This window comes from Drosophila hydei, unplaced genomic scaffold (assembly GCF_003285905.1).
Source record: "Drosophila hydei strain 15085-1641.00,03,60 unplaced genomic scaffold, DhydRS2 tig00000060-arrow-pilon, whole genome shotgun sequence".
NCBI classification, from domain to species: Eukaryota; Metazoa; Arthropoda; class Insecta; order Diptera; family Drosophilidae; genus Drosophila; species Drosophila hydei.
The window spans coordinates 2,337,078-2,359,512 of NW_022045656.1; the positions used below are offsets into that span (position 1 = coordinate 2,337,078).

General features: G+C 43.5%; 7 protein-coding genes across 9 annotated transcripts; 4 read left to right on the forward strand and 3 right to left on the reverse strand.

The window, feature by feature from the left end:
- Positions 1–21: 21 nt before the first annotated feature.
- On the reverse strand, positions 22–15,269 carry LOC111592166. Of its 2 annotated transcripts, XM_023304219.2 has the most exons (13): positions 15,029–15,266; positions 12,548–13,434; positions 12,261–12,435; positions 12,036–12,202; positions 11,914–11,979; positions 10,917–11,651; positions 9,764–10,853; positions 8,191–8,591; positions 7,952–8,127; positions 6,639–7,381; positions 6,390–6,578; positions 1,022–1,466; positions 22–966 (listed from the first exon to the last, which is right to left on the reverse strand). In XM_023304219.2, exons 1-13 carry the CDS (start codon positions 15,195–15,197, stop codon positions 651–653), a joined length of 5,559 nt encoding a protein of 1,852 aa, XP_023159987.2. In that variant the 5' UTR covers positions 15,198–15,266; the 3' UTR covers positions 22–650. The 2 variants fall into 2 exon arrangements, with proteins under 2 accessions (XP_023159987.2, XP_023159988.1); XM_023304220.2 differs by lacking the exons at positions 22–966; positions 1,022–1,466 and adding an exon at positions 5,534–5,612 and having other exon boundaries at positions 15,029–15,269.
- LOC111592168 (putative N(4)-(beta-N-acetylglucosaminyl)-L-asparaginase GH22932) lies at positions 1,851–3,233 on the forward strand. The gene has a single exon (XM_023304222.2). It carries the CDS (start codon positions 1,968–1,970, stop codon positions 3,225–3,227), a length of 1,260 nt encoding a protein of 419 aa, XP_023159990.2. The 5' UTR covers positions 1,851–1,967; the 3' UTR covers positions 3,228–3,233.
- LOC111592167 lies at positions 3,829–5,674 on the forward strand. Its single transcript, XM_023304221.2, has 2 exons — positions 3,829–4,350; positions 4,413–5,674. The coding sequence occupies exons 1-2, from the start codon at positions 4,079–4,081 to the stop codon at positions 5,539–5,541; spliced, it is 1,401 nt and encodes a 466-aa protein (XP_023159989.1). The 5' UTR covers positions 3,829–4,078; the 3' UTR covers positions 5,542–5,674.
- On the forward strand, positions 7,621–14,980 carry LOC111592172 (RWD domain-containing protein 2A). Its single transcript, XM_023304226.1, has 2 exons — positions 7,621–7,699; positions 14,096–14,980. Exon 2 carries the CDS (start codon positions 14,105–14,107, stop codon positions 14,948–14,950), a length of 846 nt encoding a protein of 281 aa, XP_023159994.1. The 5' UTR covers positions 7,621–7,699; positions 14,096–14,104; the 3' UTR covers positions 14,951–14,980.
- Positions 7,621–22,022, forward strand: LOC111592169. 2 transcript variants are annotated; one of them, XM_023304224.2, is made up of 4 exons: positions 7,621–7,699; positions 20,609–20,922; positions 21,009–21,375; positions 21,441–22,022. In XM_023304224.2, exons 2-4 carry the CDS (start codon positions 20,624–20,626, stop codon positions 21,708–21,710), a joined length of 936 nt encoding a protein of 311 aa, XP_023159992.1. In that variant the 5' UTR covers positions 7,621–7,699; positions 20,609–20,623; the 3' UTR covers positions 21,711–22,022. The 2 variants fall into 2 exon arrangements, with proteins under 2 accessions (XP_023159992.1, XP_023159991.1); XM_023304223.2 differs by lacking the exon at positions 7,621–7,699 and adding an exon at positions 15,407–15,421.
- LOC111592231 (galanin receptor type 1) lies at positions 16,137–17,948 on the reverse strand. The gene is made up of 3 exons (XM_030226120.1): positions 17,487–17,948; positions 16,794–17,423; positions 16,137–16,661 (listed from the first exon to the last, which is right to left on the reverse strand). Exons 1-3 carry the CDS (start codon positions 17,514–17,516, stop codon positions 16,137–16,139), a joined length of 1,185 nt encoding a protein of 394 aa, XP_030081980.1. The 5' UTR covers positions 17,517–17,948.
- On the reverse strand, positions 18,071–19,792 carry LOC111592171 (alpha-tocopherol transfer protein-like). Its single transcript, XM_023304225.2, has 3 exons — positions 19,494–19,792; positions 19,063–19,435; positions 18,071–18,415 (listed from the first exon to the last, which is right to left on the reverse strand). The coding sequence occupies exons 1-3, from the start codon at positions 19,790–19,792 to the stop codon at positions 18,161–18,163; spliced, it is 927 nt and encodes a 308-aa protein (XP_023159993.2). The 3' UTR covers positions 18,071–18,160.
- Positions 22,023–22,435: the final 413 nt, after the last annotated feature.

The window sequence follows — 22,435 nt, forward strand, 5'->3', positions numbered from 1 at the left end:
TTTAGAAATAACGAAGCTTAACATTTGTGTCTTAAAATTGTGTGCAGTGAGGAGCCAACACCGTGAGGCAAGCTGTGAGGACGACGTTGGCGTTATCTAGTGGGTGGTTGGCAGTTGCAGTAGATGAAAGAGAATTTTAAATATGAATCGAATAGAATTTTTTATTTGAAAATAAGCGAAAAGAAATCAAACGAATTTTTTACCGTTCAGTTGAGTTAATTTTAATGTTGAGTCAACTAGAAAGATAGTCATGCATTCTTAAAAAGAGTATACTGAATGTTGAAGTGAATTTCTTACTTCAACTATCTGCAGTAATTTAAACAACAAAATTGGCAACGGCACCGGATTATAGGTTTTCAATCTTTTAAGGCCGGCACAGGCATACATTATACGTCTACCAGCCAAAATAGTTTATATATTCGCTGAATAAATATCGACAATTCCACAAGCCAAAATTTCCCCTTTGAGATCCCATTATCTTATATGTATGCAGGCACGTTCAATCTGCATGATGGATTTAAAAGAATACAACAAATATTTTATTTAATAATATGTTAACAAATCCATCTCTCATGGTAATACAATAAACAACAGTAAACGGTAATTATATTTTACATATAAATGCTAAGCATAATTAATTTTGTTTCAGACTAGAGCCTAGAGAATAGTGGTCCAACCAAAAAGATGCCCTCGCCATTAGCTAAAGCCAAAAGCTGTGTTTCTGATAACTCCAAAGTTTGCAAAGACTGTGAGGCGGGCAGCGTACTATCGCCTAGTAGATGCTGAAAGCCCGCCACGCCTTGATGCTGATAGATTCGCAGGGTTTGAGTGGGAGAAGCATTGGTTAAGCACAGCAGCAGATCCTTGGACTTGTGCAGATGCATTAAAAGCAGCTGACGCGGCAGTACTGCCTCCTCTAAGTCAAAGATTTGCGCCAGCTGGTAGTCCACATCAATACTCTCCTTACTAATCACAAATGTACATTAGCATTAGTTAGTGTTATTACATTTATAACATTTACCTGTATATGTAAATGGCGGCCGCTGGGGCTGCAGTTAAGACAGCCAGGTAGCTACGATTCTCATGTTCCGCCAGCGCCATTTGCTCAGCCTGCATCAGGAGCAGTCGCTGCTGCAACTTGTACTTGCTATCCACAGTCCATTGCCAGAACTCCACAGAGTTGGCGACAAGCAAGGCCAGAACATATGCATTTTTGTCAGCAGTTGGATCTATCAACTGTTTTACCTGTCCAGTTGATATCGAGGCATGCCTAGTGATGGTGCTATCGATACTATCGTTGGCCATGCAGTAGATGTCGAGTGACAACAGCTCTTTTTGTACTGCTAAACAGTCTAGGGATTGCAGACGCAAGGGGCTTATGAACGAGGCGTTGCATTTGACAGCTGTAAAGTGATCGACTTCAGGCTTGGTAAATTTCTCATAGGGTAGGTGGAGCTTTTCTAGGCCTGTAAAAACAAAACACAGAACAGACGCGTAAATATATGAGAGAAATTGTGTGGGTGGCTTAAATATACCCTACAAAATAAGATCAAAATTTAGAAAAAGTTAAAAAGCAATTAGATTGAAATTAAAAACAAAATAAAAAGTAATTATATGTGCACAATATTAATAATTAATAAAAAATAAATAAGAATAAATAAATTTATCTTTATTCAACATAAGTTTAGTAAAAAGTGTCTCTCTAACATTTCTTTTAAATTAATGTATTTTTTTCAGATCAGTTTAGCTTGCCAAATTGTCTGCTAGTCGAATATACCCTTTCAACGTATAACTAAAACGCATAAGCGCAGCAAAGTAGATAAGGCACATAAACAGTGGTGTAGCTTTTTGCTGGGGCGGTTCCTGCTCTTTAAAAGCAACGAACGAGCAACTGGACCTACACATTCCGCTAACGACCAGCTAAGAATTATAATTAATTAGAAAATAAGTAAGCACGCATTGAGAAAATGCTGAAAATATGTGTTTGGCTGCTTTACTGTACAGCGGTGATTACGTTAGTGCAGTCCACGTCGGACTCCACCAACAATTCAAGTATATCCCAGCCAGACAGCACCACCAGCAACACGGATAACACCAACATTACATCGCCTTCAGTTCAAGGTGTTAGCACAAAGCCTTCTTATGCTACTATAGCAACTACTTCACCTATAGAGCAATCTAATGATACAAATGGACCGATTCAACTGCTGCCTATGGTAATTAATACATGGAAGTTTCCAGAGGCCAATGCATTGGCGTGGCGCATACTCAGGCAGTCGGAGGGAGGGTTGCGACAGACGCGGAATGCTGTCGTCGAAGGCTGCACCAAGTGCGAACAGATGCAGTGTGACGGAACAGTGGGCTATGGTGGGTCCCCGGATGAGTTGGGCGAAACAACACTGGACGCCATGGTCATGGATGGAGCGAGCATGGATATGGGGGCTGTAGCTGGCTTGATAGGCATCAAGGATGCCATACGTGTGGCTAGATATGTGCTAGAGCGGACAACGCACTCGCTGTTGGTGGGACAAGCAGCTACGAACTTCGCCGTAGCCATGGGTTTTCGCACTGATTCGCTGGTTACGCCCGAGTCGCGAGCCATGTGGCAGCAATGGAAGGCCGAGAATTGTCAACCGAATTTCTGGCAGAGGGTCAATCCGGATCCGAAGATCTCATGTGGTCCTTACGCACCCAAGGCTACGCCATTGAGTCGCTGGAAAGAGGATCGTGCTCGCTCCGAGTACAAAATTGGAAACCAGCATCACGATACCATCGGTATGGTGGCCATCGATGCTAATAACCAAATACACACAGGCACCTCGACCAATGGGGCACGCAACAAAATTCCCGGTCGAGTAGGCGACTCACCCATTCCCGGCGCTGGCAGTTATGCAGACAATGAAGTTGGTGCAGCTGTAGCAACAGGAGATGGGGATATTATGATGCGTTTTCTGCCCACATTCACTGCAGTGGAGGCAATGCGATCTGGCAAGACGCCCAAAGAGGCAGCCGACGAGGCTGTGAATCGAATTATAAAGCATTATAAGGACTTTGCGGGCGCAGTCATTGCGGTAAATCGCCTGGGACAATACGCAGCCGCATGCTATGGCATGCCCGAGTTTCCTTTTGTCATCAGCAGCCCAGCTGAAGCATTAGCAGTAAAAACAGTCAAGTGTATGCCAGCTATCACGGATATTGATATTCTGACGCTGAAAAAAACATTGTAAAGCTAACTTCCTATCTATATAATAAAAGTATAAAAAATTAAAAATTTTCTAGCTGTTTTTTTGGAAATGATGCAAAATTATGTAGAACTTTTTTGCACTCTCTTAACTTCTTTTGTATTCGCACACAACGGCTCTGAGATTGCTTATTATGTTAGAAAGTTAATATTTTGCTTCAAAATATGGACTGCGAACGTTATATTTCATATTAAACTTACATTAAAAATAATAAATAAGACTGCAACGCTGGAGGCATAGCCTAAGTTAAATATGAATTATATAAATAAGTGAAAATACAAGCTAGTAAGCATCGTAAGCTGATTTTCTGTTTATAAAAAACAATTGTTGGTTTCATTTGAAATGTTTTGTTAGTTTACAAGTGTTGCACAACGTTTTGTTATTTTTGCATTTGCTTTTGAACATGTTTTGTTACACACACACGTTCAGTTGGTATGATGTCTGCCAATCACAAGTTATTTTAAATATATTGACTGAGCAGTAATTCAATTAAAGTTATATATAATAAAAAGAAAAACTTGCAATAAAACAGAAATATTGATAAGTTATTCAAAACGCTGTGTTTATTTAGGTGTGGTTGATGTAACTCTTAGTTAGCCATCTTGTTGTCGGTGTCTGTTCGTGGCTAGACACCTTCGATTATTTTTCCGCCAAATCAGCGTCACAGCAGACGCCGCGCCGCATACGTGAAAAAGCGAAGTTGCAAAACGAAGCAAAAAGAGCGCAAACTCTAGAAAAGAGCGGCAGAGCCAAACATTTGGTGAAAAAGTGGTAATAAAAACGCCGTCAAAATTATCAAAAACGCGCAAAACACAGGCCGAAAGTCGCTGACTAAAATGGCTATACAGCTGGACAAAATTCTGGCCGATATTGCCAAGGAAAAGGCACTACATCCAAATAATACAAGTGCCACCAAACAGGAGCAGGATGATGCTTGGGCGCGCATTGGACGCCTTAACAAGCTCACTGTGCACGAGTCACGCTCCATTTTTATAGTGCTGCAGAAGAAATATGAACAGGAGAAACTTAAAGGTAATTCTGGATGGAAATTATATGGACTAATGCAGAAAATTCATCAGGAGCCGAAGATGGTGATAAAAACGGAGGAGTGAGTTGGCAAAGTAATTATTTTAATAATTATACATTAACTATTTGTTTAACATTGCGAAGGGAACAACTGCCCATTGAGGAAGTAGAGGAATATGAAATGTTAGAAGTCCAGGAGCAGGAGGAAGATGATGAAGGCTCTGCCAGTGCGACTCCACGACAATTTGGTCAGACCACCAATTCCACAGGTTCAGCCAGCTCGGATGGAGACAGTCCGACAAAGTCAAGTAGCACTGGCGGCGGCACTCCAGAGAAGGAAGCTAAGCCGTATACCAAATCCAACGTAGATACGCCGCGTCCAGCATTCGAGGAGAAGAAACTGCTCAACACCATGGCCAACAATCCGCAACGATTCAACTCGCAATCCAATGCAGTCTCCGTGGCAGCAGCCGCACTTCAAAAGAAGGGCATAACCTTGAAAAAGACACATAGTAGCGTCGCCGCTGGACACAAATCGACGTCCGGCACATCTACACAGCAACCACAGTTAAACAGCAATAAAGCAATGTCCTCCGTACGCACCACAATTCAACTGCCCGATTCGATGAAGCGCAAGCTTTCTGACGAATGCAGCAATGCGCCGGTGCAAAAGAAGGCACAAAAGACTCAGACTCAGACTAGCCCCAAAAGCAGCCATACATCAGGAGGAGCAGGAATAGGAGCTGCAGCAGCTACAGCTTCTGCGGTGCCCATAACTCCACCGAACGTAACAGCCAATGTGGGGCACACGACAACCGCTCAATTGCTACAGGTGAAGAAGGAGCGCGAAAGCAATCAATCACCACCCCCAGGCATTAATATTATAACCATACCTGCATCGCAGCAGATAAATGGGAATCTTGTTGGTGGCGGTGCAGCCAACTCTTCGACAGCGGCTACTGTGGCATCGACATCGGTGGCCAGCACCAATGGCTATTCGCCACATCTCGATGAGCTCAATGAAATCATATTTGATTCGGGCAAAGTGAATGCCAGCTCCCATAATGCCGCTGAGATTATTAACTTGGGAAATGTTGACAATTCGCTGCCGCCAACATTCTTCAAGAATCTGTGCAACTCAACGCGCCACGAAGCACTCGGTCTCTACGTGGCAAATGTGATGAATCGAATTTCACAGCGTGGTGCTGCCAAACTGGAGCTTGGCATACTCCGAGCTATTGTGGATGTGCAAAGCGATGAGTTTGAGCAGTAACCAGTCAAAAAAACAGATTCACAGGAGTAAGCCCCCTCCCACATTTAGAAGTCGTCAACTAGAAACTGTTACTGCAACAGAAAATTCAATTTACGATATCATTTAGTAGCGTTTACACGAGCTCTTGTTTACACGTCTCTGAGTAACTATATATATATATATATATATATATATATATATATATATATATATATTATTTATAAAATATATTCGGATTTCATAATTTAGAACGGACAACTGGACACAGAAATTTATATCATGGCTTCTGTGATGTCGAACAATTAGATGATATTTAATTTTAGATATTGGCAACTTTTAATATTTTGTAACGATTCCGACTTATTTTTATAATATCGAATGTTTAGGTATTTAATTTATTTATAAACTGAATCTGATTAATTTGTATTGAGTTCTATTATACATTTGAAATTATATATTAAGCCCGTTCTCTTTGACACGTGTAAGCATAACTACTTGCTATAGAATATAACTCTGATTACTCTATGCTGACGCAGAAAATATCATCTATAGACCACATTAAGATGCCTCATATTCATACAGGCAACAATATTTAAGTGTATAGTTTAACTAAGAACTCGTGTAAATTGCTAATTTTATGCAGAGTTCAACATTTTTATCAATAAATATGTATTTATATATACATATGATTTTATGATCTGCATTTCGCTTTGCATGGATCTAGATATTGTCAGGCATCCAATTCATAATCCCTTCCATCCTCCCATCCATTCAAAATTCATTCATAAACTTTAGTTAATAAGTTCGTAAACCATTTCATAAATTAAATTATATATGATAAATAAAGACGCATTATATAGCCCACTTACTTGAATTGTATATAAATTGCTGCTTCTGCGGCTGCCATGCATAGGCAGCGAATTGTTCGAGATCCTGTTGCTTATGCCAAATGGCCAGCACTTCCGTCTTGGTGCTGGGCTCCTGCATCAGAGTTAGTCGGCTTACATTTAGCGGCAACTGTTGCAGCAGAGAAAATCTATCCAGCACAAAAGAAGGAGCTGTTGAGAGGAATTCATAAATGATATCTTCTAACTTGGTTATATATAGCTGTGCCTTACATGTGAGACGCTGCTGCACTGCAGCCACTTGTTCATTTAGATGCTGCCAGTTGTCCAGGGCATCTACTCCCCGTTTCCACTTATTGCTTCCAGCTGACACATCCCCCAACTCATAGTTGGCCACGGTCAATGGCTGTGTGAATATCAACTGACTGGCTACATGTAAATTTGGACGATTGTGCGCCTTATTAACCAACAGTTCATTCACACCGAGTCCATTGATGCTATCCACCCAGAGCTCCTCGATGTTGCTACTCAGTATGCGCTGCTGTTCCGGCAGCGCATTCTTCACCAGCAGCGAGCCGGCTATATACTGCTTTTGATCACAGAGAAGCAATTGATCCGCTTGCCAGTGGAAGCCATTCACAGGACCCTTCACTCGCAGGTCGTTGTAGAGATTAAGGGTTTCTATGATTGTGATGCCCGCAATGCTGTGATTGCCATAAATGTAAACCGTATTGTTGATCCACTGGGCAATCGGAACATTTGCTACTGTGCTAGAGGGCGTTGCAAAGAGGCGTTTAATTGTGGCAGTTTTAGCTGTTTTAGGCGCATATATTAAGGTTACGCCTTGGCTATCATTTCGCAGTACGTCATCGACTAAATTTAATTGATTAACACGCACATTATTTAAGTCCCCCACAACTAAAGCCGCAGGTAAACGCCATTGTGCTGTTATGGTGTGTGGACCATTAGTTTTTAATGAATTTGCCACGAAATCCTCGAAATTTAGTGAGACGTTGCTATAAAAATACAAGTTTAAAGTAACTATTAAAATAAATGCTTAAGTCTCATAATCATATAATTCTTGTTTAATATTTTAAATATAACCGCATTCACAAAGGTTCATTTTCAAGAATACGTTCACACTGGTTATGTACAAGTCGTTGCTTTCGATAGTTCGATATTTCGATATTTTTGTTCAAGTGTCATCATTTGTGGTGCGTCCCTGGAAGTATCAGTTTATTGTTTTTCTTGGTGTGAAGTGTTGAAAGATTGAAAACTGCTGCCTGCCCGTAGAAAGTGCATTTAATTTAACATTAACCCCAAAAAAACAGAAGGTAAAATCTTAATTGTATTTAAGGTAGCTGCCGTGCTTGTACTCAGTGGACAATTGCAACGTGTACAGAAATTTCACCTGCAAACAGTAGCGCGCACAGCTGATTTTACCTTGTATGTGTGTGACAGTTGACGGGGAGGGAAATATATACGAGTGTATGTGTGTAAAGTGCATGTCAAACTGCTTTAAGCGCGTAAACAAATGCAGTGAAACTCGATGCCAATTACTGTTAAAGGCTTTAAAAATCACTTACCCAATGCCCTCAACAAGTGCGCCATCTTTGACACGTAGCTGTACTTGTTTGGCAGCCAGCGTCTGTGCAAAAGTGACGTCATGCTCGAAATTAAACGGCACATTAAGACGCTGACTGCGCGTTCGGCTAAAGTAGTTGCGTTCGATATGCTCCACATCCAAACCGTTTAGTTTGCCCTGTTACAATTCAATTATTGTTTCACAACTGTTTATGTATACAACTTTTATACAACAACTCACCTCAAACGCCAGCAGTCCATTAAAGGTGGCATTGGACAGTTGCGCAGCTTGCAGCTCTACAAACTCATTATCTAGCCAAAGCTCATCGAGCAGCTGCTGCAGTTTGCGTCCATTTAGTTTCTCATAGCTTGGTGGCACTTCAAACTGTGCCTGCTCCACGTGCAGCGTGTCCAGCTCCGCATTTTCCCCACCTCTGAGATAATGCTTGAGTGCATTCAGCTGATAGCCATTCATGCTGCTCATATTACATTGTTGATGCGGGGATACAATCACCACATGACCTTTGACCTTGAGTGGTGCCCGCAGCATCCCGCCTCCTTGCGCATACAACATATCCTCTGGCACGCGCAATCCATTCAGTCGACCCACGCTCAGCGACTGTTGCAGCACAATCGGATTCACTGGACATAGTTAAGGTTAAATAATTTCAATTTCATATTGGATTCATGATTGACATATATTTTTTTCTAATTGGACCCATAACAACTGCAGAAGTAATTGAATTGCTTCGCATGTTGAATAGCTACTAAAGCTTTAAGCTTCAGGCAGAATGAGTAAGAGTAGCTTTGAAAATGTGATTTTCTTATTAGACTCGTGCGATTAGTAATACGAAACAATAATAGTATATGCAAAATATAGTATGTAAGCTAAAGGTTAAAGCTTTAGAGTTTCCACATTTCATTTTCTTCGAATTGTAATCTTATCAGAAAATGGATTGAACTTTCTATATTAAATTTGCTTATTGGAATATTCATTGTAGTAGGAAGACAAAAGTATCTACTGGTGTCAGGCTGATAGAGCGGTCCATTTTAGTACGTAAGTAATTAAGTTTAAGTTTAGGTTTAGCTAATTGACAGTTTAGCTGTTAACTGGGTTCTAAAAGTCAACGCTAAATTTATAACTTTAGTTTAGTTTGAGAAATACAACTTTTATTTAGGTGGCATTTGAGGCACATGAGCTTAATTGTTATTAGTCAGTAAAATTTAGTACGCCGACAGCAACATTGCTTTAAAAGAGCGCACAAACTAATTGTAAATAGCCTGTCTGTTCCTATAAGCAAATCAGTATATCCATAAATGAGTTTAGTTTGCTCTACTTTGTCATTAATGTGTTTAGATTAACATTTCTTTATTTGCAGTTGACTTAGCCCATTGTCTATACTTTAGTTTCTGAAAGTGCTCTAATATGCTTGAGACTAACGATTACCCTAGTAGTAATGGACACTCAGTTCCTGTTAGTTTAAGCATTGCTAAATTCAAATTATTTAAACAATCAAAACATGACGTGGTTTGGGACTATTCCAAATATTAATTGAGATGTCTTAGACTAGAAAATAATTAGAGTGACTAATGGATTAATCTAACGAGTAAACAGGATTCAATATGCGATTATTCCAAGCACATATCGAAACTATTTCATGTTTAATCTAATTCGTCTAACGATCATTCCCACAAATATCAAGGCCAATTTGTAGTAATCAAAACACTTGCTAAATTCAAATTTAGTTTACTTATTTCAGGCATAAACCCCTGCAGGAATAATCGACCATTTAAACGACTCTTTGTACACTTACCAAACTTAGCCGCGGGCAAGCGCTCCGTGCCATTCAGCCTGTAGCTCCCTTTGACCAGTTGCTCCAGCGTGTAGTTGTTGAGGCGACCCTGCAACTGCACGTCCCTATCGCTGGCCACAGACGCAAGTGTTTGGGGTGCTGTGAACAGCTGCTGGCCGCTGCTCTCTAGCCAGCAGTTGCCGAATCGTTGAGCCGCGATGCCGTTCAAGGTGTCTCCAAAGGTGAGACCACTTACGTTGACCGCATGGCGAAAGGTGAAGTCGCCCACGTATTTGATATTGCCCGCTAGCTGCTGCAGCTGCTGTTCCACCTCGGCCACTGTGGCATTGTTAATGTGCCCCTTGAGCCAGACGTTGCGGGCCTCGATCGTGCCATTGAAGTGCTCCGGCAGCTGCCAGCTGTGCGGGCGCTGTGAGCCCTGCTTGTAGAGCTCCTCGAGAGTGTGCCCAAAGATGGTGCCATGCATGTGCAGCTGCGCGACGCTGAGCTGCTCAAGCTGCAGCTGATCTATATACAAGCTGCCATTGGAGCGCTGCTCGCCGCTGTGTTGCATATACGAATGCAGCTCCAGTCCGTTCAACAGCAGCTTGCTGGCATTCAACTGAGCTGCATCCAGGCCCGCCAGCTGCATTGGGTACTTGAAGCTTTGGTTGCTGCTCTTCAGTAGCAACTGCTCTGCCAGCTGCTCCACATTGATGCCATTGAGCAGGTTGACCTCGCCGAAGCCATCGCGTATGGTAAGACTTTGGGGCAGCCATTTGGTGGCCTCAATCACCTGCACTTGGTCCACGTTCAGCTGCACCAGCTCCTGCACATCCTGTGCATTGATGAAGCTCAGCTGCGTATCATTGGCACTCAGCGGCAGCTCAAAGCGCAGATTCACATTCTCTAAAGCCTGATCCACGCGTAGTGCCTGCTGCAGTATGCCAACTGCTGATCTCTGTGCGACTGCATCACGCAAGTCCTGGACTTGCAGCAAGCGTCCGATTGTGACATCGCCATCGATCACATAGTCGCCCTGCAGCTCGAGCGCCTGATGCGTTACCTTCATGGGCGACATGGCATTCAGCTCTGCGCCCAGCAATTGACCCTGTTGCGAGGAAGTCAAAGGAATCTAGCATTGCTGAGGGACAATGGATGGCAAATAACTCACCGAAATCGTAATCGGCTCCAGCACACGTATATTTTCGAAGCGCTTGGTGCCCTCAATCACCTGGGTGTGATTCGCCTCATGGAGCAGCACGTCGAAGCGCTGGCGATCCACGTGTATGTGATTGAGACGCTGATTGATGGTCAGGCGGTTCACCTCGATGGGATGCGCGAATTGTACGTCCTGCTGGACGACGTAGTCGCCACCATCGATGGCCACCAGCTGACCGAGTGGTCGATCGTTGATCTCATTGCTGTTCACTCTCACTGCTTCGGCCCTCAGATTGCTTATGTCAGCAGCTGCTTTGACGAATTGGACTTCCTGTCCGCGCCGCTTGAGTGTTTGCTCCTGCAGCTGCGTCCAGTTGTGACCGTTCAGCTTGCCTGACAGCTGCAGCTGCTGCAAGGTCAGTTGCTGCAGCTCAGCTGCTGGCAGATCCTTGGCCGCTTCCTTGTACTCCTCGCTCACATACACCTTGCCGGCCTTGACCGACTCGTAGACAGGCTTCTGTCTGTCCACTCCATTGACCCGCGCCGCCTGCAATGTCTCGTGCACCACCAACGTGCCCACTGTCAACTCGTCGAATTCGTGCTGCTCGTTGGGCTGCTGCACTCCATCCCGCTTGACAGGATGATGCTGAGCCCGAGCTGCATCCAGTTCGATAATATCCAAAGCACGTTTCGCATAGCGCAGCGCATCCCAGTAGTTTGTAGTTAGCTTCTGCTGCACATCGACAAACTTGGATAGAGACAATGTATAGAAGTGTGATATATGGCAATTGTGATATTCCTAGAGTCTTGTCAGCATAGCTTGTGGCAGTATCAATGCATCTTTGTTGTTGCATCAGATACATCATTATAAAAGCTATCGTGAACAGGATTCATTTTGTGTTAAGCATAAAATTCTATACTCACTTTTATTCTATACTCAACTATACTTAACTACATATATATATATATATATATACTATATATATTCATATGCATATTGTGTGACTTACCGATTTAGTGTTCACGCGCTTAATGTGCATTTTCTGCAGCTGCTTTCCGCGTTCGCTGAGTTTATGCTGTGAGTTAAGATTTGATTGAAGTTACTCAACTGATTTAATATCCAAACTCCCACCTTTAGGTCCAATACTAAGTGCTCCAGATGAGCTGCATCCATTCTTGTTGTTTGCTCGCGAGCCCATTCAATAATCTGCTGGCGCAGGACATTCGCATGCTCGTCCTGTTTGTAGAGCGGTTGGAATATGTTGGTCTCGTTGGCAGCCATGTTCTCATTGGCGATAACTGCCGAATGAAGTTGGCAGGATTAGAAATTGTGCTCGATGGGGCTAAGAGAACTTACCCAAGTAGCTCTGTTCGTTCTCCTCGTAGCTGCGCAGGCGTGCCACGCCTCTACTGAAGGCTCCTTCGGTGAACTGCACAGTTGACTCCTCGAATTTCCAATCGTTGAGATTGTAAATTTTCACGTCCTGCTTGCTGCAGGCCACGAACAGCAGAAACTTCTCTGAGACCGTGTGCTGCAAATAAAGGATTTAGCTGACTGAAATCTTGAACATCAATGAGTAAGCCCTGCAGACGATACTCTATCTTGGCCTTGGCAGTCTGACAGTCGTTATTGACTTCACTCACCGTCACGGGCAAGAAGCGTTCCAGTCCATAGAAGCTCAAACGCTGATAGGGCACAAATTGTCCCTTATCATACACATAGATGACCGTATCTGCTTCGCCGGCGCTGCCTGTGACGCCTCCTGCCCCGCCTGCGACGCCCACCGTATTGCCCACTATAAGAAAGTGGCGACGGCTGACCTCATTGACGGGCAGACTGAAGTACTTCACATCGACTGCTCCATTGGTGCGCAAGCGCTGGAACAGCTGAAAGCGACGCGTTGTTGCCTCATACTTGTAGATCTCCGAATGGGTAGCGGTGCGGCCATCTGGACTGGCGTAGTTGGCCACCGCCACGTAGTCTGCGTAGTCAATGCCAAAGGCCTCCAGGCGACGGGCGTTGCTGCAGGGAATGGCTCCCAAGCGCTGGAATGTTCCACTCGTCCACTTGAAGTAGGGACAGTTCTGTTGCTGCTTCTGCCCGCCCTCATCGTAGGCCTGCAGCAGCGTCAGCTCCTGACTGCTAATCCTCAGGTACATGCCACGTAAATGCAGTCCGGCAAAGTATTGCACCGTGCGAATCACACGTTCCGGCGACAGTTCATAGATGGGTGAGCCATCACGCGCCTGCAGCACGGGCTCACTGTGATTATAGCTGACCGCCACATAGCCCAGCCCCGCATACGCCAGGCAGTCCAGGGCCACGGCCTTGGGCGCCGGCTGCTGCAGCCATAGCGCATAGTCCTGTTGCTCTGCTTGCCACACGTAGACAGCGAACTGGCGCACACCTGCCGCATCCTTATGCAACGTCACGGCATACTTTACGCTAGGCAACTGCAACATGCATATGTCCAGGGGAAAGGGCACGGGCACAGAGGCAACACGCTCCAGACCATTGAAGCTATAGGCAGCTGAGTAAAGAGAGTAAGAGAGAGATAGTTCAGATAGATAACTGGAGGGAGAGGAAGAGAAATATAAATAGATGAACGCATAGGTCAGATAGCTGGCAGAACCTAGAGTCATAGAGGGAGGAAGCTTGATAGACAGATAACAAATAGTTAGACAGAAAGCAGTAAATTGATAAGGAATATTTGATTAGATAGGTGGCTGCAACAATATGGATAGAAGGAAATGGGTTAATGGAACAGGAAAGGATATAAGCATTAAGACTCATAGATAACTGGAAGGGTGGAGATATATAGAATATGGCATATAAGAAAAAGATAATGCTTATGCTAGACTGATAAAGCCTTGGTAAAGTTGGAAAACTATATTTACTGTATGCATATAAACATATATATATGTATCAAGTATATGATCTATGTAGTTGCTTGTTAATATCTATATCTTTATGTGATATATACGACATATATAGCAAAGCTTAATGAATCGAACTGCATCAAAAGCTTATTATGACTTTCGATCTCAAAGTTTCCCCACGCTTTGCTACTGTAGCTAAGCTTTTTTTAAAGCAGGAATCTAAACAGTTCTCTTTAGCTTTAGCCTTTCGTTAAGTTTCGTCAACTTTGAGGCAAAAGCTAAACCAAACAACTCTCTCTCAATTTTCGTTAGCCATTGGCCATGGATATGCAGGCCTATCGACGCTGCATTGGCCAGCAGCTGGAGGAGTTAGATCTGCTGAGCTCCATTTACTGTGCAGCGGGCGAGCTGCAGTTGCTCGATGCTGGAGTCGTTGCAGATTTCAATGAGTTTCTGCAGTCGGAGTCGCAGACAGCGTTGCGCTCTAACTTGGAGTACGTCATCCGCTTGAATGTGACTGGCAAACAGTGCGTGGATGTGCGCATAGAGTTGCCGCACTTGTATCCGCTGTTGGAGCTGGCTAGGATTAGTTTGCACACCACGCTGCTGGGCAAGATCAAGGAGCAGCACTTGAAGGTGCAAATTGAAAACTATTTGATAGAGCATGGCCAGACAGAGGAGCCCTATGTGTTTCAGCTGCTCAGCTGGCTGCAAGATCAGATTCAAGATCTGATGAGGTGCCCCGCCAGCGAGCTGGAGTCCCCGCCATCAGAGGAGCATCCCAGAGCCACGCAGCTAGAGCGGCTTTGGATATACTCGCACCACATCAAGTCGAGTGCCAAGCGCCAGGAGCTTGTGCGGCAGGCACGACAGCTGCAGCTTAGTGGATTCAGTAGACCTGGCAAGCCGGGCATCATCTGCGTCGAGGGCGAGCCGGAGCACGTACAGGAATACTGGCGCAGCATCAAGGCCTTGCGCTGGCAGAAGATTAGCCTGGTGCGCACCGAGCCATGTCGCAAGCGACGTTTCGAGCAGTTTACCGAGCAACTCTTCAACTCTTCAGCCGCCGATGGTGAGGAGGGTGTTATTAACATGGCACAGTTCATCAGATTTCTCGAGGATCATGGCACAGGTTACATGAAATCTGAGTTGTTTGGTTTAGCCTGACGCTTTCGAGTGGCTCAAAATTGAAGTTAAAATACTGTAAATAAAATTCAATTGTTTTTATTTTGTTTAAAAAAACACCTTTGTCGAAAAACTGTTGCATGTCGCGTTTGTGCAGACGCTGCGACTCTGTGTCCAGGTCTGAGCCGATGCGATAGGCAGGATAGCTCTCCCCGAAGAGCACCTCGAAGGCATGCCCATGCTTCCATAGGAGCCACAAGAATATTAATATACAAACTAAACGACACATTTAATTAGACGAAACTTAACACGTGCTTCAGGGAGCTAAACTTATTTCCAACTGGAAGATCTTGAGCTTTTAGAACCGTTTCCCTCAGCTCTAGCTGACGTTCAATGAGCGCACGAAGCTCTGAATGAGCGGAAGCTCTGAATGTAAGCAGAAAGAGGAAGAGTGTGAGAACTTAATGCAGACTAGATAATGGTCAGTTGTAGAGCTGCACTATGATGGATAGGGTAAGCGCTTTTATTCTTATTGGGATTTAGAAGATCTGAATCATGATTTGAGCATGATTTCGAATGTATTGAATGAGTGCAAAAAACTATTGAACAGCCTCTCGCTGTGCGGGAGTGAGGGAGAGAGAGAGAGAGAGAGAGGGAGAGTTATAGGCACAAATTCAAATGAAGGAGAAGCGAGAAAGATTCAAATAAATGAGATGGATGGCAAAAAGTGATGAATAGACAGAAACGAAGAGGCAATCAACTTAAGCAATGTCAGCTCTAAGCCTTGAAAATATCAAGTGAATTTCGAAAATTAAACAAAAAATTGTTTACAGTACACAGATGTGCATCTTTTAAACTGAAACAAAATATTTTATTGTTTTAATCTTATTCACGAACTGAAAGGAGTATATTAGTTTCAACGAAATGCACGTAAGGCATTTTGGCTCTATCAAAATTAGAGACTTGCAATTTCAAACATTTACTCGTTTGTTATAAAATATTATTTCTGAATAAATACCCATGTGGACATTTCCTCCAAATATATATAGTATATATTTCCAAATTCATCGCGGAAAAGGAATCTTGCACTGTTTTGAAACTGTTTACTTGACATATACTGAGAGAAAATTGTTCCAAGTCAGACTTTGTTTAGGAAACATAGTTAAGTTTGTTTATTGGAATTTTTATAAAAAATATAAATACAATTAATAAACAATGTTAGCAAACTTTAAATGTAGCCCTCGCTATTAAGGTGTGTCATTAGAGACTCGTCGGCATTGGCAAAAGTGTCGCTGGTTTCGTCCAGTTTTTTCGTTTCCTCAGCAGCTGTTTGTGACATGTCCCGCTGCAGGTTCAGCTCGGCATTTACCGGTGCACACTTCCTATTTCTGACAAAGTCACAATAGCAGCAGCGATGAACGCGACCCGCCGTGGCTGCCCGTCGTCGCTTCACGCAGCCAATTTGCGCATAGGCTCGCCTGAAGTTCGCATTGTTGAAGCCATAGATGATCGGGTTGACGGCGGCATTGACAAATATCAGATATTGTGCGAAGTAGGAAAAGTACTGCACGCTGCAGTCCACGCTCGCCTCCGTCTTGTAATACGTTTCGCGCTGCACCACAAAAATGGTGAAAGGCAAACGCAGCACCCCAAACACAGTGACCACTATGAAGAGCGTCTTAGCCACGCTTCGCTTGTAGTTCACAGTCAGCGGATTTTCGCGACTCAAAACGCGCTTCTCATAGCGATCCAGCTGGGAGTAGGTTAGGTTAGGATAGAAATGTGAAATATATGCATAAGCACTATATAAATAAGCACTGTATCGATTATCCTCAGTATATGTGGCTCGGATATATGATAGTCTATTAGTTGCTAAGGCTCTTACCTTAACAAATATGGCCGTGTAGCAGATGAGCATGATGCTCAGTGGCAGCCAGACCAGCACTGTGATGAGCACATACCAGTACTTGGGCAAGACATTTGTGTTCTCCTTGCAGTACCGCTCCGTAAAGTTGAGCCAAATGCGCACTCTGTACTCGCGATAGATGGCCAAGGGCAGTGCCAGCAGCAGGCCCGCTAGCCAGGTGCAGGCTATCACTATCTTGACACCAGGCAGCGTTAGGCGCGTCTCCTGCGGCAGAACAATGGCTGTGAGGCGATCGTAGCTGACCACTGATAGATTCAGTACGGCTGTGATCAGAAAGACAACCACGAGAAAACCCTCCAGCTTGCAGCCCACGCAGCCCAGCTGAAAGTTCTGATAGAAGTCGTTGATCAGGAACATAATGGGACAAATCAGCAGGGTTAGAAAGTCTGCCACTGCCATATTGGCTATAATCAAATTCGTTGGCGATTTCAGCGCACGGTTCGTCGCTATCAGATAGACTAAGATGCAGTTGGCGTATAGGCCAAATAGAATCAGTGGCAAAAAGGAGCAAACTTTCCATGCGATTTCCTCTATCGGCTTGTGTCGCCAGATGCGCTCCGCAGGAAAATCCCATTGACTAAAGTCGAACTGTTTGAAAGGAGTATACAGCAAATAGTCTGAGAATTCCTTGTGTCTAGGTACAAAACTCACCTGAAAACTACTGTCGCTATATGCATTCATTTTGGTTCTTCGCTGGGCGACTCCTGTGTGGCAACTGGCTGTAATTTGCAAGTTAACATGAACATTTTAATTGATCCTGTCTAATTCACTTAACTGATAGATAAGGCTATTAACACTTGTCACTGATACCGCACACTAAAAGCATCCGAATTTGACGCTATGCTGACTAATGTGTGGGCGTTGTTTGCCTTTGGTAAAGCTCTTATTAAATTTGGCGAGCTGTCAATGAGACACTGCCTCTCTTTGCGCTTCTCACCAAAAACCTGCTTGTGGCGTTATCTCGCACTGGCAAATAGAGGCAAGTAATTAGTATAATAGAAAACTATTGTATATTAATGAACCTCTTCGTTTCTTAATTGTCATAGCATTTTAGCAGAAAGGCTTGGTTTGCTTGATTCAAGTTTTCCTCTTACCTGATCCCTTAATAGTGCTGGCTATTTCTTATACATCATTCTTAAGGATTTTGAGCATTTGCATTAGCATGAATTACCTTCCTTTGCGAGACATCGGGACATCGCCTTCTACCCTAAAGTAGCTTCAGGCACTGCTTACACTTAGTTTCATTGGCTTTTAATTAAATTTAAAGTTACGACAATTTCTGGGTTATTCCCTCAAATTTCAATTTCAGTTCAATGTGAGCTAATCTAATCGATGTCCAGTTTGCGGAAGGAGCCCTCAATCCCAAAGAGCGAGTCGGCTGTCAGGCGCTTTCCCGGTCGCAGCTGTTCGTCAACGCCATAGTTGCTCTCCTCTTTGAGGTAATCGCTATAGCCAAGCATCTGCTGCTCCATCTGCGCCACGATGTCGGCAATGCGCCCATTGCTGCCTCCATACTCCTCCGGCATATATTCACGTGGTATTATCTCAGAGAGTTCCTCCATATTCCTATGCACATGGAACTGTGAGAGGAATTCAAGTGAGCATTAGCTTAGTATGTGAGAATGGTGCTTAATGAAGAAGGGAAAGGCCTATTTGAGCACTATGATTGGAGACTGAATTTAAAGTATTAAAGAGAACAAATTCGAGTCTTAAATAAATCTATATAGAAACGTCCCCATCGAAATATTCAAACCCCCTAGAATCGTCTGCTAGTTTCGACCTTCATTTAATTTATGACCGTTGTTAAACCAATTTATAAAACTAATTTGAAGCTGATAAGTCTGCGTATTGAAAGTTCGGGAAACCCCTTCAACTATATTGAGGGTGTTTCACCATCAAATCGTGTCGAAGACTTCGGCAAAAGCCATATTTATTTACGATAATTTGAAACCGATTCGCGATCTATGGAGCTTATCAAGGGAATTGTGGCTTCGAGCAGCTGAACAAACTGCGATAAGGGCTTGATAACAATGGATTATCGAATAATGAGCTGTCAACAAAATAAAATAATAAAGTAAGCAAAGCTAATGCACATATTGGGGGATTGGGTAGAACGACCAAAAGTTTTCTAATACATTTCAAAATACTTTTTTCGATAATTAGAAAAAGAGTAAAGCAAACATAAAAAAAGATTGGAAACTTTGTTGAATGTTGACTTTATACTTACTCGACTCTGTAGCTTGGCGGGCATAAGGCTTCTGCCCAGATTGAGCACGGCGACTGCCTCCTTGGGGCAGTTGACCAAATGGACGCCCTTCAGGCGGATGGGCGTTCCCTTGTCGGCAAACACGCCCATCTTCTTGATGAGCGAGAAGTCCATTTGGGCAACGAAGCTGAGACTCATCTTGGACATGTCGATTATCTCAATGGTGCCACTAATAACGGCATTGTCATCCTCCCGTATCATGCGCTCCATCAGCGTTGTCTGATATCGAAAGAGATCGATCATCTTAAACCCATTCGAATCGAAATTCGAGTAGTCCGTCAAATGTATGCGTGGTCCGGCGCAGCCATTGGGCATGGGCAGACGCACATATGTGCTGGAACGAGAAACGAGTTAATCTCTCACAAAAGGAGCAGCTCAAGAGCATTGATTACCCTGCTCGACACATCGCAATGCTTTTCTCGTCCATTTCACGGTTGGCAAACACCTCCGGCATCATGGTCTTCAGCGTATAGAAGTAGTCCAGCTTGGACTTGGCCTTCTCTATGCTGTATTTGCAGCCACGCAAGAAGGCGACCAGGAATTGAGCATCCTGTCGTGCCTTAAGATGTGGCTGCTTGGCCAGCCAATCTCTGAGAGCCTGCAGATCATCGGGCAAACGGGCTGGCACCTCGTTTAGCTCCGTTTCGGCTACTTGGCGCAACTCGGCGCTGATTGGACGTATCTCGGCCATAACCTGCTTCTGTACGAATCTCAACCGTGCGTCGTGGCAACTGTGCGACTACTGAAATTGGCCAATTCTCCACTTCTGGCCATTAATCAGTTGGCGCTAATCTTGCCATTTTATGGCTAATCATTCGGCACTCTCTGATAATGCCCGCCTCTAGCGTGGAGTGGCTGAGCGCTCTCTTCTAATTGTTGATAAGATAAGGGAAATTACTGAAAGATCTTGCTTGCTAATAGTTAATCATCAAAATATTCAGAAAGTTTTCTCAATTAAGTGAAATCGACGACAAATCGGATGGGTACAAATGCAGCTGTAAAAGGCGCATAACAAAGTTCGCATTTGTTGATATCTGTCGGTTAATCGAAACAGGCTACAGTTATATTTACCTATAGACTTATCTTATCGCCGAGCTGTGCCTGCACACTGGCACCAAACTGCATGTTTGTGATGCGAAATTTGGAGCTATAACTGGAAACTTTATTCGTCTGTGATTCGTACGAGCTTAAAGTGCCTAAAAATGAATAAATAACAAAAAAAATAGTACGAAAACAATAAGTTTATTCTTAAAATAAAAAGCATTAGCCACTTATAGGTGTTGATCGAATTTCGGATCACTGTGCACTGGTCGCGACAATATCGGCCCCATCGCTTGTACTAGCATAGGGTACACTTGTTAGCTGCAGGTCAAAACAAGGCAGGCATCGACTTAAATATTAGTCGTGTTTCAACCCAGACGAAGCACAGAAGTCACACCACCAACACCCTCCCGGCCACACGTACACATTGTCAGTTTGCTTTAAGTTTCGATAATAACTTTTGCAGTTATCATACACTACGATGGTCAACATTAGAGAGCTGGTGCCAGAGCTAGCAGAAGTGGCGCGCACGGAGCTGCACGAGAATGCGGCGAACCGGGATGAGCTGATTGCCGCTCTGCGCGCATGGATCGATGATCAGAACTATCTGGTGGCACGTACCGATGATCAGTTCTTGGTTGCATTTCTGCGCTTCAGTCTGTGGGATCTGGAAGAGGCCAAGAAACGCGTGCTCTTCTTCTACAACTACAAATCCAAGGAGCGCGGACTGCTAAAGAGCCGATTTGTTGATGACAAGCTCCTGGAACTGGCTAGATCTGGGTAAGCCGAAGTTAAAAGAAAGCGTGAAGAAGAAAGGAAGATACACCGAGAGAGATAGAGAATAAGTTTCATTATCTTTTTATCAGTATATTCGCAACGCTACCTAATCCCATTGGTCCGGGAGGTCCACGTATACACTTCACACGCATGGGACACATAGAGACTTCCAAGCATAGTGTATCCGACATCTTTCGCTTCCATGCCTTCCGATCTGAAATTGAGATCAACACCGATGACAACTGGAACATAGCTGGTGTTGTGGAGGTGATTGATTTCACCAAAATCCCCTATTCGCTGTTGCTGCAGTTCGATCCAAGCTTGTTCCGACGCATGAATTCCTTCCTCGAGCATGGCATCCCCACGAATTTGGTGGCCACGCACATTGTGAATGCATCGCGAGAAACACAATTTGTCCTCACCATAATCCGCAATGTGATGAAACAGAAGGAACTAGTACGTAACCAGCAAAGAATGTTTGTAAACAAGCTCTTATCGGCGTCTTTTATCTCTTCTTTTAGTTGCACATACATCCGAATCTGGAGTCGCTCTACAAGGCCATTGGCAAGGAGTATCTGCCGGTAGAGCTGGGCGGCAACAATGGATCATTAAATGATGCTACGACATACTATGAGTCACAACTGACCAATTTTACGGCATATTTTAAGGATGATGAACGTTATGGTGTTGATGAGAAGCTGCGCTTAGCCAGCGAGAAGGAACAGCGACCCACGCTGGTCACCGGAACCGCCAACGAGGATGGCATATTTCGCAAGCTGAACTTTGATTGAGGTTGAGGTTGAGGTTGAGGCTGGGGCGATGATAGTGGCTAGTGGCTGTGCCTGTGGCAATGGCCTTGGGCATAGCGGTTAGTTGTATATTCAAATGCACATACTATACACACCTCACTCTGTCTATATATGAGTCCCTATATATATATACATCTATATATATATATATATTTATATACTGCAGCGCTAAAGCGAACATTGATCATAGCCGGAACCTGATATTTTATAACAATTCATAGAAAGCAACATCGAAACTAAAAGCAAATTGAACAATGTTACAACAAAAACAAAGTGCACACTAAAAAAAAAAAACAAAAATGTAAGAAAAAACAAAAACTAAAAACGCCATTAAATGGCCAAAAACCTCATGAATGTCGATTATAATTTATTGTCGGTCTTATCAACGCACATACCCTCATCCATATACCTACAGTTTCCTACTTGGTTCTCCTCGCCGCATTTCGCTCGCAATGGACGTCTTCTACTTATATATATATACTAATATATATATATATTATAATAAGTTTTTGTTGGCTTTTATTTTTAATATGCATTCGTACAAAGATACCGATGCATAAACATTTACATACATATATATTTAATTTTGGAACATTTTTGAGTTAGTTAAGTGTCGTTTCTACTAATTTTTGATACTAGTTTACACATAAACATATACATTAAATAAAAAAAGTATATATATATATATATTTAGTATATACACACTA

Bases quoted from the DNA above. Each gene is read 5' to 3' on its own strand.
- LOC111592168 (XM_023304222.2), top strand. From the start codon at position 1,968: ATGCTGAAAATATGTGTTTGGCTGCTTTACTGTACAGCGGTGATTACG.
- LOC111592167 (XM_023304221.2), top strand. From the start codon at position 4,079: ATGGCTATACAGCTGGACAAAATTCTGGCCGATATTGCCAAGGAAAAG. The intron at 4,351-4,412 runs GTGAGTTGGCAA...AACATTGCGAAG, and splicing joins ATGGTGATAAAAACGGAGGA to GGAACAACTGCCCATTGAGG.
- LOC111592172 (XM_023304226.1), top strand. From the start codon at position 14,105: ATGGATATGCAGGCCTATCGACGCTGCATTGGCCAGCAGCTGGAGGAG.
- LOC111592166 (XM_023304219.2), bottom strand. From the start codon at position 15,197: ATGTGTCGTTTAGTTTGTATATTAATATTCTTGTGGCTCCTATGGAAG. The intron at 12,436-12,547 runs GTGAGTGAAGTC...CTTTATTTGCAG, and splicing joins AACGCTTCTTGCCCGTGACG to CACACGGTCTCAGAGAAGTT. The intron at 8,128-8,190 runs GTGAGTTGTTGT...GAATTGTAACAG, and splicing joins ATGGACTGCTGGCGTTTGAG to GGCAAACTAAACGGTTTGGA.
- LOC111592169 (XM_023304223.2), top strand. The intron at 20,923-21,008 runs GTAAGCCGAAGT...TCTTTTTATCAG, and splicing joins CTGGAACTGGCTAGATCTGG to TATATTCGCAACGCTACCTA. The intron at 21,376-21,440 runs GTACGTAACCAG...CTCTTCTTTTAG, and splicing joins TGATGAAACAGAAGGAACTA to TTGCACATACATCCGAATCT.
- LOC111592231 (XM_030226120.1), bottom strand. From the start codon at position 17,516: ATGAATGCATATAGCGACAGTAGTTTTCAG. The intron at 17,424-17,486 runs GTGAGTTTTGTA...CCTTTCAAACAG, and splicing joins ATAGCGACAGTAGTTTTCAG to TTCGACTTTAGTCAATGGGA. The intron at 16,662-16,793 runs GTAAGAGCCTTA...ACCTACTCCCAG, and splicing joins ACACGGCCATATTTGTTAAG to CTGGATCGCTATGAGAAGCG.
- LOC111592171 (XM_023304225.2), bottom strand. From the start codon at position 19,792: ATGGCCGAGATACGTCCAATCAGCGCCGAGTTGCGCCAAGTAGCCGAA. The intron at 19,436-19,493 runs GTAATCAATGCT...TTCTCGTTCCAG, and splicing joins ATTGCGATGTGTCGAGCAGG to CACATATGTGCGTCTGCCCA. The intron at 18,416-19,062 runs GTAAGTATAAAG...TTCCTCTCACAG, and splicing joins CCGCCAAGCTACAGAGTCGA to TTCCATGTGCATAGGAATAT.